Source organism: Typha latifolia, chromosome 2 (assembly GCF_019914945.1).
Source record: "Typha latifolia isolate L0001 chromosome 2, TyphaL0001v2, whole genome shotgun sequence".
NCBI lineage: Eukaryota > Viridiplantae > Streptophyta > Magnoliopsida > Poales > Typhaceae > Typha > Typha latifolia.
Window position 1 is genome coordinate 11,247,006 of NC_133087.1, and position 15,770 is coordinate 11,262,775.

Here is a 15,770-nt window from a genome sequence, read left to right on the forward strand (position 1 = left end):
CAAAATATTTTCTATAGATCGGTAAATTATAAGGCTCGATTTATAAATAATAAAAATATAAGGCATGAATCATTATTTTGTTAATAGGCAGCTTGTTATATGCAAATTTCTAAATTTCTCCATAAGAGATAAATCATTTTGAGAAATAAGGCGAATCTATGTAATAGCGGAGCCCTTGCATTTTCTCGTTATTAAAATTTTTAATTAATAGATCACATCACATGCGCCCTATATCCTCTTATATGGCGATCACATCACATGTTCCCACTCTTTGCGGCCAAACTCAATGGATCGGTCCACGTATTTGCCACGTGTCAACTCCTTGTCACTTAGTCGGTCCGGAAGTGCTCGCATTCAAATGGACCAGGCCACGTGTCAGATATAATTCGTTCTCTAATCATGCACGCTGTTGTTTGCCATCCAGCAGCTGATCCCAACCACGTACAGGTGGACTCTCACCAAAGACCTCTTTTTTTTTTCAAGCTACACAGAACGGGTACCAGTTTACATCCCGACCCAAGAACGTACCCAGTTCTGAAGTTTGGTGCTCAATTACTTTTTTACCCCTAAATGTCGGAATAAGATGCTTTCAACTAAGGTGAAATAGAGTCTAACACGAATACAATCTAATTATTAAGTAGATTAAAATATTAATATAATTTATTTATTTATTTAAATAAGTTGAGTTGGTTACGTATATTATTTGAGCTTATATAAGTTATTTAAATTATAAATAAATTTTATTTGATTTATAAACGAATTTATTCATATTATAAAAAGGTTGGTGAGGGAAAGTAATAAATAAGTTGAGGAAATAAATAGAAATACAATCTATCTAACTTATGATATGAAACTGATTATATTTAATTTAAGCTCATTTAAAGCGATGTCTGAGTTATTAGATCGGATTAAAAATTGGCGCCATAGTTTTGAGGATGAGAACGGTTGGATACCCACTAATTTAAATCAATATTCGGTAAAAACTCGCCAATTAGCCATATTTACATTTTTACCCTTGATTGGAGAAGAAGCAAACATTTTGGGGACAGTGCAGTGGGAAGAGTTTTGTTCTTCTTCGGAAGCAAGTGGGGTGCAGTGGATTTGGCGTCTCGCTCTCTCCCTCCCTCCCTCCCTCTCTCTCTCTCAGTGCACGTTCCACCTTTCTGTCTCTCAAATTTTCTTATAAATCTCCCAATCCTCTCTCATCCATGATGTGGGTCGGCCGTCTTTGTGGACTCCCTACTACTCCCACAACTAAATGTCTCTCCTTTGCTGTTCTTCCCACTCTCCCATCTCTCCTCCATCTCAGGTACTCATCACTCTTCTCTACTGGGTACTTCTAGTTTTTCCGGAAATTTGCTAATTCGCTCTTGTTTGTAACTATCTAGAATCAGTTCTTCTAATTCTAATTATATCATAGATAATCCTATGATTCACATTTTTAGAGAATTACCTCTTTTCATGTGCTATCATTTTATCATAGAAATCCGGTTTTTATTTATAGTTGCAAAATTTCTGAATTTTACTCCTTGTAGCTTGGAAAAGTTGCCGACCACAAAGATACTTCACTAACGCACATTGATAGAAATGAACCAGAAGAAGTAATTATGTAGTGTTGCAATACAAGTAGAGGGAATGATTTAGTCATTCCCCTCTGTTTTGCCTCGGTCTGATCAAATTCTTTGTTTCTTTCTGCAATAATGTGTAGATTGCTCTCCCGAGTAAGCCCAAATCACATTTCGCTTCAGCAAGGTTAGGAGATCAGACGGTTCTTGTTGTTGGTTTCCAGAGCAAGGCCTCCGCCGGAGTTATCAGCGGCCGACGGATTGTTGGCTTTGGGAAAGATTGGACCTTTTCTGGTGGATCGAGGTTGGTTCTCAGGCCCAAGGTTGCGAGAATTATTCAATGCGGCGGAGGATTTAGCCCATCAGCTTCTTGTAAGTGTCCAACTTCTGATTCTAATTTTGCTGTCGGTATAATCAGTTCTCTTGTTTATTATTGGTTGGTTAAGTTCCTTTTCCATACTGGTATGCCCTACTTTGTGACTAATTGATTATTAATGACTATCTTGTGGAATTCTCTAGTATAAAGATCTTCATTTAAAACTGCTAAACCATAAGATTGAGCAAAAAAAATGGTAAACCATAAGATTGAGCAAAAAAAATGGTAAACCATAAGATTGAGTAAACAAAATGGTTTTGTAGTATTAAATTTTCAATGTATCACGAGGTTCAAATAAGAGAATTAACACTATTTGCTGAATTATTGGAAATTTATGGGGATAACTATTTGTGAATAGTACCCTTCAACTTTGAAATGTTCTCAAATGGATTCAGATACCAGTACTCGCCATATCATGTCTGTTGTACCAATAGAAAACCTTTGTTGCTACACTTCATGCTGCCAGCATTTAGTTCAGAATCAGTGTTAAATATCTTTAAACTCCTTTCCAATTAAATTAAGTTTTGCTGCACACTTTTAGTTGTCGAACCTATGTGTTTGTTTAAGTGCAGTTATGATGTACTTTAGTTCATAAGGTATAGGAGCTTTTTGATGGCAACATAAGTTATTTGACTTCCTAGCAACTGAAGGAAAACCCATAAAAACTTTAGGCCTAGTTTATTTTAGGAATAAGATAAATTCTAGAATAGTTATTCATTTTTATTATTTTTAAAATGAGGTTTTTATCTAAGAAATAACTATTCTTACGTTCACTTATATTATGGAATAAGGACGTAATAATTACATTTAATGTGATATAAAGTAAAAAAAATGAGAGAAAAAATATTTTATTTTTTTATGATTTTACTACGAATACCTTTTGATTTGGTAAAAAGTAAGTTGATGGAATAGATATCATGGGTAAATTAGTAATTGAGTTAGTGTGTAATATATGATATAATTTTGATGAATAATATTTATGTTTTAGAATAGGGTTATTATAATATTTAATTGTTATTTTGGAATAAGGAGTTATATTCCAGAATAAGAAAAAATTATTTCTAAAGTGAACAAGGGCTTATATATTTACTGTTTGTTGTCCCAATAGTTCATTATCGGTATTTTGGTTAGCTAATACTTTTCAAGAACTTCGTTACATCGGTGATTTGGATTATATATTCCTTATCCCTTCTAAATTCCCTTATCAATTATAATTCTCTTTCTATTATCTTACATAGTCACAATATATGATCATTGATACGATTCAGACTTCACCTATGACGTCTTGATCATGGATACACTTTAGGGGTGCCTTTTATTCTTGTTTTAATGTTTATTTTATAAAAAATAAGTTTTCTGTATGTCGCGTTCGAATGCGGATAGAGTGCGTTCGAATGCGAATAGAGTGCGTTCGAATGCGAATAGAGTGCGTTCAAACACGCTTGTGAACGCCTGCATCAGGTTCGCAAAAACAGAGAACGCGAAATGTGCGTTCGAACGCGATTAGGCGCATTCGAACGCGGATGGAGTGTGTTCGAACGCGCTTGTGAACGCCTACATCAGGTTCTCAAATATAGAGAACACAAAATGTGCGTTCGAACGTGATCGGGCGCGTTCGAACGCGATCGGCAAAAATCTACTGTTTTAGGGTTAATAATTGTAATTTTTGAATTGTTTGGTTAGCATCTAAAGGTGTGGATGGCAACCATGGAATCATTATTTATGAATTGAGTTTTTGCTCTATCTCCTTCATCTTCTTCTCTTCTGTTCTCTCGTTCCCTGGCGACGCTGCTTTTAACCTCCCTTAACCAGCCAATCACCTTAGTCCCTTAAGGGCGGCCCTCTCCTCCCTCTTCTTCCAATCTATCCATCACTTGCCCTAATCCTTCCATCACCCATAACCCTTCCACCACAACTTACTCACCGGTGCCACCCCATTAACGCCGGTCCACTATTATCTAGGATCTCGTGCCTCCATCCACGGATCCTAAGACAGACTCCCGACATTCGTCCACTAATTGGACGATATCTCGAGATCCGATTCACCTGAAACTTGATTTGTTGAAAAGCTCTTTTTCGGGACTATAACATATCAAAATCTCATGTTGATCTGACGGCAGTATCTTTCGGGATCTGTTTCCAAAGTTCCGTATCAGATCCTATCCAGATCTGAAAATCGGAAAGTATCGAACATTGGCCCAAGGGGAGATCGTATCAATCATCCAAGAACCTATTACAAGGACCTATATTCGTAGATGTAATACTTTTAGTGGGAGTAATTTATGTTCTTATGGACTATATAATATGTACTTTAATCACATTCCAAGATCTAGTCCCAACATCTTAATATCTTACACTTCGTTTCATCCAGCTCTTGTATTGATGTGAAGTATGAAGTAATCAACAGTGAAAAAACTTTTAAGTTTCTGATTTTACTATTTTTCTCCCTCATTTATTTCATTCTATTACATTCATTTTTTAATTTATCATGTCTACTTATTATAATATAAGTTTCACATCATCTTTTTCTTTAGAATCTTACTTGAAACAAAGCTGATTTTAAGAGATTCATTTAGTTATTAGATCTGACTGTTTCTGGGTTAGAAATCCTTGTGGTGTCACTGGGACCAAAATATAAGTTTCACATTGTATTTCTTTTCATATGCTTAACAAATACTGTTATTTGTTGAGGTATTTCCTTGTAAATTTGGTCAATTTGCTGCAATTGTTTCCGTCATTCTTACCTTGCATCATATTCCAAAATTTCATAATGTGCCATTTACAATGTAGTATTGCCTCAGTCCTGTGTTGTTTCTGACATTTTAATATGACAGCTGAAAGTAGTAGGTTGTTATCATTTAATGTTTATTTATTGCTCTTTTCAATACTATGTTGGTGCTGAACTTTTACTCAACTTTGTCTGATACACTTTTTCATGACAGGGATCACAACTTCCCAAATTGCTAGCTATGCTTTCACCTGCGGCACAGTTGCTGTCCTTCCATTTTACACTCTGATGGTTCTAGCTCCAAATGCTGAAGTTGTAAGCATACATTACAGTGGCTTGATTATTATCTTTCCAAATTTATGTACAAAAAATCTTTAACTTAATCTTCTTCTTCTTTGGATCGTCTTCCTGTGATATCCCATATTCAGACAAAAAGAAGTATGGAAAGCAGTGCACCGTATGTTGCCCTTGGAGTTTTGTATGCTTATCTTCTTTACCTATCATGGAACCCTGATACATTGCGGTCGATGTTTGCAAGTAAATACTGGTTGCCAGAGGTTAGTTTTCAAGATAGCCTATAAATGAAATATATTTAACTTGTTCAATACCTATAATACATATTCTAATTGTCACTAGTTGTAAAATTACAAGCAGTTATCAGGCATTGCAAGAATGTTTACAAATGAAATGACAGTGGCTTCTGCGTGGATTCACTTACTGGCTGTAGACCTTTTCGCAGCAAGGTAACAATATTTTCTATGCTCCATCATATGTACTACATCTCCAAGCCACCAAATAGTAGTTCTTACTTGTTATGTACTTGTCATCAGGCAGGTATTCCATGATGGTCTAAAGAACAAGATAGAGACTCGGCATTCAGTATCCTTATGTCTACTTTTTTGTCCAGTTGGGATTGTCACACATGCCATCACAAAGGTTTTGACGAGGACAGTGAATAGGTCACATTGATTATGTAATCAGCCATACATTGATAATAATTAATCCTTTGATTCATTCCACTAGATAGGTTTATTCAAGTAGAAGTACTGTGGTAAAAGTTGGTTGTGTGCTTATCCATTTCTATGGGATATACAAATTTGCTGCTATTTAAATTAGTGGATAATCAACAAATTGTATTGATGCAGATTGTTGGTAATAAAGTTTTTGTATTAAGCTAGTCCACGCAATTACCACAAGGTAGCAACCAAAAAAAAAAAAAAAAACATTATGATTCAATCATAGATTAAATCTGAACCAAATAATTACTAAATACACTTACTACAGTATAAAGAACTTTTTTCTAATTCTGATTTTACTGGAAGTAATGTGAATTAAACTGATGTTCTTTACATTATCTTATCTCTTCAAATTCAATGAACATTAAAAGAACAAAACAATGCACATATTGTCTACATACTGAGAGTTCTATGGGGTACGTATCGTATCTCTTCTTTGAGCTCTATTCCAAACAATTCATCCACCTCTTCTTTGACATGGTTGATGAGTGCAAGCATGTCGGTGGAGGTGGAACCATTGAAATTAATGAAGAAATTGGCATGAACAGTAGAAACTTTTGCACCTCCAATCCCAAACCCTTTCAGCCCAGCCAACTCAATCAGCCCCCCAGCTGAAATTCCTGAGTCAGGAGGATTTCGGAACACAGATCCAGCGCTGCGTTCTCCGATCGGCTGAGTTTTCCTTCTCCTGCATTTGATTAAACAGTTAGAGTAAGTTGCATTGCCTTAAACTCCAGAGGAATCAAAATTTTCAAAATGACAGATATTATAACAGCAGATGATTATAAACTTTTATAAATTTTTATGATCATGAGGGTTCACAAAAGGACCATTCGTGTATTCGCATCATGCAGCCAAATAAGGCCTTGGTTAAAAACTGACAGCAACTAATGAAGTAAATATTACCTCTCTAAGAGAGCTCGCTGGCGTTCCCTTGCCTTCTCCTCTGGCATCAACCGGAATGTCACTGCTACAATGGCGGCAAGGTCCTTCATTTCTTGGAAGGATGACCAACGGTAGCCAAATGCTATATCATTCCTCTTTAGCTCTCTTAGCTCTCCTTCCTTAGTGACAACCTCCACTGCATCTATTACATTGCCAGTTTCCTGAAAAAGAATACAACACAAAATAATGTGATTAACCATAACCATAGTCCTCAAGCCCATTCAATATATGTTATGACAAAGCATCCATCACGTAATAAGAGACAACACAGAAATGGATTCACCTGCCCATTAGCTCCTGCGTTCATAAACACTGCTCCACCAACAGTCCCGGGTATTCCACCGGCGAATTCAAGCCCAGAAAATCCCTCTATTGAGCATCTGAAACCGAGCCGGTTGAACGGATAACCGCTCCCTACCCTATAAACACCAGGCTCAATCACCTCAAATTGGTCGAGCCGGTTCAAGACAACGAATCCGTCAAAGCCATGATCATCGAAGAGACAATTGGATCCCTTTCCCACTATTAACAACGGAATGCATCTAGTTTGACAATAGCTGCAGCAATGTAAGCAAAGTAATGTGTCAGATACAGCTATGAATGAACTTGGTTACAAGTATTTGATGAAATGACTACTGACTGGATTACTGCGATGAGCTCAGAAGTCCGGGAGACTTGTAGGAAGTAGTTGCAGGGGCCTCCAATGCCCCAGCTGCTGAGTTCCTTCAGATACTTTCGATTGCGCAGGATGCTCTGCTCTACAAGTGAATGACCATCTTGGCCATTAATGATTGTTAAAGGTGGTGGCTTTAGATTCAAGGCTAGCTCTTCTTTGACGGAGACACTACTGGTGACTGGAGGAAGGAGAAGTTGGCTGTGCGGAAAGGACAATGGTGTCATCGCATTGAGAGACCCATTTGGTTTGATATTGGTGGTAGCAAAAGAGAGGGGAGAAGAGGGCATAGCTTGTAATGCCATGCTTCTCTCTCTCTCTCTCTCTCTCTCTCTCTCTCTCTCTCTCTCTCTCTCTCTCTCTCTCTCTCTTTCTCTCCCTACCCTCTTCTCTTCCCTTTATCTTCTGAAAATGGAGTCTCACAGGCTATATATCAAACAGTTGAAGAGCACAACTACTACTTGCTTTACACCAAGTTCAATTCATCTTTTGCTCGTCCAATAATAACCATTGATTCAATTCTTTCTTGGGTTCTTTTCAATTGTTGAAGTACTTGATTCCTATTATAGAGGTCGCTATAATTCTTCCTTTGGCTCCTTGTAATTCATGTATGCCTTTGTCCTTGATTTCTCTGCTTTGGCATGGATCATGTGGAACTCGCGAGCTCACTTCGGGACCGGTGCCATTTTGAGTCCCAAGAGGGATGCGATTGCAGAGCTCGGGCTTACGAGGGCGAACCCGACGGAAATCGACGGGAAATAATGGTACCAGAGGAGGAATAAGGTGCACATTCTTTCTTCTTAGTCAGTCGAACATTAGAAAGGAGTTTTGCCAAAACTGAGCTCTCCCTAAATACAAATTTATGGAAATTTTCACATAACACTCTTACATTTTTCATCGTTTTTTTAGATTTAAATATATTTTACCCTTCTATATTTATATCTAAAATCAGTTTATATCCTGTACTTTAAAAAGTCTCAAACCAGCCTCCTATACTTATATTTTTTTAGGCATAATAGATGGGTTTCTTATCTGAATTTTTTTAAATCCATATTTATCTTGTTCCTAGATGTGATATAACTATTAAACTTTATAAAAACTCAAGTATAATAAATTTACTAAATATTTGAAACAATCTAGAAAGTAAGAAAAGATATTTGTGGGTATTTTTTGAAGAGAAAGAAATACTTATATATGGGGAGAAGGGAGGAGCGATTATAAAATCCAATTAATCGAAAAATGATGTTAATGTAAGTTGTTATTTGAAAATTTTCCTACATTTTAGCTCATCTAAAGTTTATTGATTCTATGCCTTTTTCTAATTTAAAATTTATTATCAGTTTGAATGGAAAAAAAAATTGTACTCTTGAATTTTTTTTTTCTCCAAATACATATTTATCTAACAGATATAGGGTTATTTATAAAGAAACTTTGTAATCTTTGTTAATAATATTTGATTTGTTAGTTAAAAGGGTAGTAAGGTATAGTAAAACAAATAAAATTTAGGAGGCAAAATGCTTTTTGTCACAAGTATAGGAGAATAAATGTATTTAACCCACTTCTATTTCATTACAAAAAAAATGTTTAATCTAAAATATTATTTTATTAAAAATCTACTAACATGAATAGCAGGTTGAAAATATTTATTGATCTAAGAGTCCACGCTATCTAAGACTTCAAAATGCCCCCTCAAGTTGGAGGCTTGGAAATAGCTCGTGAAGAAAGAACTATTCTTAAGTATTCCCAAAACCTAGGGTCCCTATTTGCTAACCAATTAGCAACTTTTCACAAATAGTGCGATATACTTTCCATATTTAAAACTTTCTAATTTGAGAATTGATGTCATCATTAATGGGGTCAATAACATATGACTTAGAGCTAGCATCGTTAATAATGTTGACCGGTAGTGAGTTAGAATTAAAACTTCTTTTTTTAAGGATATTTTTGTCTTTCAAGTAGAGAATAGCTTTGTGCATAGCCACTACTTCGGGCACTAAGACTGCACTAAAATTTTTAGTAAAACCTTCCATAGATGGGAGCTCCATTAGGTTGCCCGACTATAAAGCCCGCTCTACCAATCTCATTCCAATTAAAATAATGAACCAACCATGTTAACTTAAACCCAACTAGGGGGCGGTGGTTACTAGGGGATCAAAAGATTGGAGCAGCGAGGTTTGTGGGGTTAATATTAATGTTCTCAAAATATCGTTAGTAAGAGCACAAGTTCACATCTTCTCAGTATCTTCTCTCTTGGTTTTGTTGTTCCTATACTTCCAAACGTGCCATAAAATTATAGCAATTAGACTCTAATCGGTCCGTAATAATTTGGTATCAAAGTCATTATTATCCTCGACTAGATGATAACCACATGAGGTATGGCAGTGACAGGTGCGGGACATCCTCTTCGATATTTGGATCAGTTATAGAAAAGCAGTCTGCACAATCAATGAAAAATATTCACAAGATATTCTCCTTTAGTCAAAAAATTACGAAACCAATCATGATCGATCTATAACTTTTTGATCTACGTTTTTGATATTTACACCCTTCATATATTTGGACTAAAACTAGGATGAAAATACGCAAGAGTGGGGGTGATGGTGGTGTGGAGATGATGATATGGTTATGGATAATAATGGAGATGAGGGTGGATGATTAATGTAGTTTAAGGGATAAGGATGAAGGGAGAGAAATAGTCGAGATCCCAAGGAGAAGGGAGGACTCGATAGACTAGGGAGATTAGAAGATAGATGAAACCTTGCCAATAGTAGAGGTGTTTGGTTGGTGAAGAGGGAGGATGGAGATTAGGGTAGAGAGACTAGAGAGAGGATAGAGGAGATAGAAATCAAGTTTCATTCATCATAATAATTTTGGTTGCCATCCACACCTTTTAAGAGGCTAACTAACAAGCTAAAAAAATTATTAACCCTAATAATAGTGGACTCTCGCCGATCGCGTTCGAACATGGCCGAACGCGTTCGAATGCACTAAATGCATTCTCTCTTAATGCAAACTAATGCATGTGTTCGCACGCGGGCACCCAAATGCGGCCGAACGCGTTCGAACGCACATTTTGCATTCTTTGTTGATGCGAACTAATGCAGTGTTCGAACGTGCCCCCTCCCACGTTCGAACGCGACCTACAGAAACTTTATTTTTCTGAAAATAAATAACTAATACAATAAGAAAAGACTCCAACAAGGTGTATCAGCCCATCACGCTTCCCCCACCTTGTCCTCAAGGTGCAAAGTCGAGGAAACGCTCCAAGATGTCCATCTCTAGTTCCCATATCGCCTCATCGGATGGTTTGCCAAGCCACTCGACTAGGACCTCCATCTTCAATCTGGTACCATGACGTCGTCGGCGCCTCGCAGGAACACGAACTGGCTCCACAAATTTTGTCTCCTCCAATGGCTCCGGTAGAACTGATCCAACGACTTAGTAATCTCCAATTCGCTCCCTTAGCAATGAAACATGGAAGACTGGATCTACTCTCGACCCTTCAAGCAGCTCCAAGCAATACGCTTTAACACCCAAAATGAACCGAAGTAGCGATGTGCTAACTTCTGATTTTGCATCGGATGCAAGGTCACGTATCAGCACGGTTGCACCCTCACGAACACCCAATTGCCAATGTTAAACTTCTGCGCTCGATAGCTGTGATCATAAACTTGCTTCATGCGGTTTTGAGCAAGTTTAAGATAGGCATGCAACCTTCTCAATGTGGCGTCTCTATTCATCAATGCTAAATCCACTTCCGTCCGATCCGCAGATGCCATAGGGTCATAGGCGTGTAATGCCGAAGCCGTGCGCTCATACACCACCTCAAATAGAGTCATGCCAATACTACTATGGTGGGCGGTGTTATAAGACCACTCCGCCCACGATAAAAACTCTAACCAGTGCCTCGACATCTCTTCCACAAAGCATCGCAAGTACTGCTCAATACCTCGATTTACCACATCGGTTTGGCCATCCGTCTATGGATGGTAGGCCGAACTAAAGTTCAATCAAGTCCCGTACAATTTGAAAAATTCCATCCAAAAGTCGCTCACAAATATATGATCATGATCTGAGACAATCGTACATGGCATATCATGCAACCTAGCAACTTCTCTCACAAAAATTTTAGCCACTAACTTGGTTGAAAATGGATGCGATAATGTAGAAAAGTGCGCATACTTGCTCAATCTATCAACCACCATAAAAATAATAGAGTAGTCATATACTAGTGGAAGACCTTCTATGAAATCCATAGAAATGTCTTCCCAAACATGGTCCGGTATCAGTAAAGGTTGAAGAAATTCAGCCGATTTCAATGTGGTTGCTTTCGCCCTTTGACAGACTTTGCAAGCATAGACAAAACTCCTCACATCTTGTCTTAGTCTTGGCCATGTGCAGCTCTATTGAAATGCCCCCGCCCAACACAGGCACGTGCACGCCCATGCACGCACACGGCACGTTGGGCTCACGTGACAAGTCAGGCAGGGCCCGCCATGCACAGATACTCTCCTGTGCACATATAATCATGACATCATCAAATAAAACCTGCTAACCTATCCATGATCACATCATCCATCACTAGATAAATCATACTATTAACATATGAATATCTCAATCCACAATAATATACATTAAACCACTACATAATCTGGCAGGACCCACATAGGCCATAATAAAACATCAAGATACAATTAAAACAACTAATACAAGAGTATACTATGATTCGACTTGTATTATACAAATCATCGTCTAATACAAAAGAGTACAAATATCAAATACTGACACAACTCAATTTCTATATAAACTATCATCTATACCATCTCACATCTATAGCTCACCTCATCATCGCTCTAAAATATCTTCTCAAGATATCTCAAGTAGCTATCACATACCACATATTTGAGGGGTTAGAAAAGAAATAAGAGAGTCATGAGCAAAAGGCATTGTGAATAGACCTTACCCTGAATTAGTGATGCCAAACAGAAAGTAAACCATGTACTGGATAGTATGAACCATAAAGAGCATCAATGAATATGTGAATGTATCTTCAATAATATAAATGAAAAGTAGATAATATGTTATAACTGATAAAAGTATATAATCCTCGATAATGAGTAAATAGATCTCCATGTTATACTATCATTACAACTCTCTCTCAAATATGACACATGATGCATGCTGACCATAACCATGCTATGATATCAAATGCAACCATATATGATGCATATTGATCACTCGATAATCAGGTAACCAAATGATAATGAAATCATATGTATTTCTCAACATCTCAGTCATCAATGTCATCTCTATATATCATCATCATACTAGACCACTGTGTACAATCAACACCTGGTACCCGGTCTCAACATCATGCCCGAAGGCTCCGAGCATACTCTGCCATCCGTAAGGAGTATCTTAAATATAATCATACCCCGCCACCCGCTAGAGTATCAACGTCCATCCAGACCAAGCACCCACGTAGTTGATAGAAACCTCGTGAGGATAACTCGCCACATATGCCCTGGCGAATGGCATGTGTCCGATTGTCTGTGCGCACAGACTCAACTGACCTCGAACATGGGCCACGAGATATCACATATCAACGACCATAATCATTACTCTAGGCACCCCTAACCCTGGCACCTATTCGGGTATCCTCACGCTTTCTATCAACTATCTTATCAATCCCATTTCATTCTTTCCTTCTAAATACCAAATCACATTAATATATCTAGTACGATAATGATTCAATGCATAACAGAAATTTAGGTGGAATAGGAATCAAGAGAAAAATGATGCAATATAGACTCCAACCATGTATCTAACACATGCATACTCCTACTAGTCTATCACATGCACACTCATAATAAAAATCACTCCGACATAAAGTCATAATGGTATAATCATCTCTATTTATCATCATCATACTCATATCCAAGATCAGCCTAATTCTATGCATGATAAAAATATGCTCGACTGTAATCATCTCTAGATAAAGTCATATAACCATGCTGGAGGCCAAAATATGTATGCACATAATATATAATATAACCTAGTTTGAGAAAGGCGTCTAGGGGATAAGACTACTCATAGTCTGATTAGAGAACATGAACCACACATCTCTCACGTCCGTCAGTCCAACATCAACTCATCGTTAGGGTCCACGGGGTCTCAAATAAGAGGGTTTAGGATCTTAAAATATTTAAATAATATAAGGTCAGTTATTTATCCAATTAGGATCCGTTTGTGTAACATACGATGATTTATTAGGTTTAAAATTCCTTCTTTTGTTTTTATTAAATAATTTGATCTATATCATATATTTAATTATAACAAAATTAGTATGTTATTATTCTAATTGTAGATTTATTTATAAAACCATAATTTGCTAATTATATATTAAGTATATAATAGTCAATCTCTTTTGATAAAAAAAAACGTAAAAGAGCTCCATGTACAATAATATAATTTAAGATACAAGCACCTATATTATATAATATTATATAATTATACTTTAATTACTTTGTCACTACTACTCTTACTAAACAAATTAAGAGTTGCATATAAAATAAACTTTACTTAATCATGTAATATAAACATTAAGTAAGCCTACTATTATATTACATGCATAATAATGTATAATAAGTTATACATATATATATATATACCTAATTATAAAGACATGTATTAATCTAATAAAATATATGAAGTTAAAAATATATTTATGTACAAATATTTATAATTATAATTAACTAAAATTACACTAATTACACTTACCATGTTACTCGATATATCTATTCTTGACAAATTAAATTAAAGATCTAATTTAGATTAACTAAATAACATAAGTGCTTTACACGTGTTTTATTACCAGAGATGGTAAAATGAACAGAGCAAAAAGAAGTAAAGGAAGAAGAAGAAGAAGAAGATGATGAAGAAGAAGAAGAAGAAGATGATGATGATGAAGAAGAAGGAGAAGAAGAGAAAGGAAGGGAGGGAGGCTCACCTCGGCTGTAGCGGCGGCGGCGGCAACGGCAACGACGGCGACAGCTAGGCCAGTGTCGATAAGCGAAGGAGAGAAAGAGAGAGCTCAAGAGAGAGAGAGGTGATTGGGAGAAAGAGGAGGGTAAGAGAGAGAGAATGATTCTTTAGAGAGAGAGAGAGCTATAGAGAGAGACGGTGAGGGTGGTGTTGCGGCGACGATGGCAGCGACGGTGGCGGTAGGCCGGCGTTGACAAGAAAATATGTGTGTGTGAGAGAGAGAGAGAGAGAGGGAGAGAGAGAGAATATGTGAGAGAGAAAGAGAGGGAGAGAGAGAGAATATGTGAGAGAGAAAGAGAGAGATATATAAAGAGAGAGAGGAAAGGCGATGGAGGAGGGGGGAAGGGCGGCGGCGGGGCCCGCCACAGCCAGCTGGCCCAACCCGGTTGGTCGCGCCGACGGTTGTGGGTGCACGTGGCGCCCTCAACATGCGCCCACAAGTTGCATGGCACAAGGTCGTGCCATGCAACACCAAAATTTTTTATTTTTTTATTTTTTATTTATTCTTTCTTTTTGTCTCCCTTTTTTAGATTTAATTTATAGATTATTATTATTATTAAATATTTTTCTAGGTTACTATTATTATTATTATTTTATTATTATTATTATTATTTTTTTTGGTTATTATATTTTCCTTTCCCCCTTACGAAAATTTCGACCCCGAAATTTATATCAAGCTGGTATTGAAAAAAAATCCACATTTCTAGTTCCACTACCTTGTAATCAAATCGATAATTATGCAATCTCACATTTTTTTTAGATCCATTACTTATACTTCGTTTACTAGTTTACTTATTATCTCCTAACATTTCACAACAACAAGTAACTTGCATATGAGAATAAATTCTTAAATCTAGGTCAATTAAGTAATCATACTATATCCATAGACATCAATAATACTACTGGTATGCAAGAAAGAACGTACACTGATTCTACAATATAAAAAAGTGTCATGTTCTACTCCAAAGTACTTGAACCTCCCCAAAACTATCATTTATTCTGCTAACTGCAACCATATAACAACGTAATGTCATAACCACCTATGATAATACAATACTGATACGATTCGGACTTCACTGACATCGTCTCGAGCATTGATTCACTTTAGGAGTGTTTTTGCTTCATGTTTTAGTGTTTAATTTTCATTAAAATAAGTTTTCTGTAAGTCGCGTTCGAACGCGGGTGGAGTGAGTTCGAACGCGATTTGTGAACGGGGTTGTGAACGTGGTGAAGAGAATGTACTATGCGTTCGAACGCGGTGCGTTCGAACGCACTGTGAACGCCTGCATCGCGTTCGCAAATACCGACAGGCGCGTTCGATCACGCGTTCGAACGCCTGCATCGCGTTCACAAATCCAGAAGAGCTAAGTCGGTGCGTTCGAACGCGGTCGGGCGAGTTCGAACGCGGTCGGCGAAAATTGTG

At 37.1% G+C, this 15,770-nt stretch overlaps 2 protein-coding genes across 2 annotated transcripts; one reads left to right on the plus strand and one right to left on the minus strand.

The window, feature by feature from the left end:
• The first annotated feature begins 1,103 nt into the window (after positions 1 to 1,103).
• LOC140782858 (protein MAO HUZI 4, chloroplastic) lies at positions 1,104 to 5,846 on the plus strand. The gene is made up of 6 exons (XM_073129688.1): positions 1,104 to 1,309; positions 1,709 to 1,937; positions 4,884 to 4,984; positions 5,098 to 5,226; positions 5,324 to 5,412; positions 5,500 to 5,846. Exons 1-6 carry the CDS (start codon positions 1,259 to 1,261, stop codon positions 5,636 to 5,638), a joined length of 738 nt encoding a protein of 245 aa, XP_072985789.1. The 5' UTR covers positions 1,104 to 1,258; the 3' UTR covers positions 5,639 to 5,846.
• On the minus strand, positions 5,816 to 8,136 carry LOC140782857 (uncharacterized). The gene is made up of 4 exons (XM_073129687.1): positions 7,271 to 8,136; positions 6,914 to 7,187; positions 6,592 to 6,791; positions 5,816 to 6,373 (listed from the first exon to the last, which is right to left on the minus strand). Exons 1-4 carry the CDS (start codon positions 7,606 to 7,608, stop codon positions 6,079 to 6,081), a joined length of 1,107 nt encoding a protein of 368 aa, XP_072985788.1. The 5' UTR covers positions 7,609 to 8,136; the 3' UTR covers positions 5,816 to 6,078.
• Between the last annotated feature and the right edge of the window lie 7,634 nt (positions 8,137 to 15,770).

Bases quoted from the DNA above. Each gene is read 5' to 3' on its own strand.
- LOC140782858 (XM_073129688.1), top strand. From the start codon at position 1,259: ATGTCTCTCCTTTGCTGTTCTTCCCACTCTCCCATCTCTCCTCCATCT. The intron at 1,310-1,708 runs GTACTCATCACT...AATAATGTGTAG, and splicing joins CCATCTCTCCTCCATCTCAG to ATTGCTCTCCCGAGTAAGCC. The intron at 5,227-5,323 runs GTTAGTTTTCAA...AATTACAAGCAG, and splicing joins GTAAATACTGGTTGCCAGAG to TTATCAGGCATTGCAAGAAT.
- LOC140782857 (XM_073129687.1), bottom strand. From the start codon at position 7,608: ATGGCATTACAAGCTATGCCCTCTTCTCCCCTCTCTTTTGCTACCACC. The intron at 7,188-7,270 runs GTCAGTAGTCAT...ACATTGCTGCAG, and splicing joins GAGCTCATCGCAGTAATCCA to CTATTGTCAAACTAGATGCA. The intron at 6,792-6,913 runs GTGAATCCATTT...ATTCTTTTTCAG, and splicing joins ACGCAGGAGCTAATGGGCAG to GAAACTGGCAATGTAATAGA.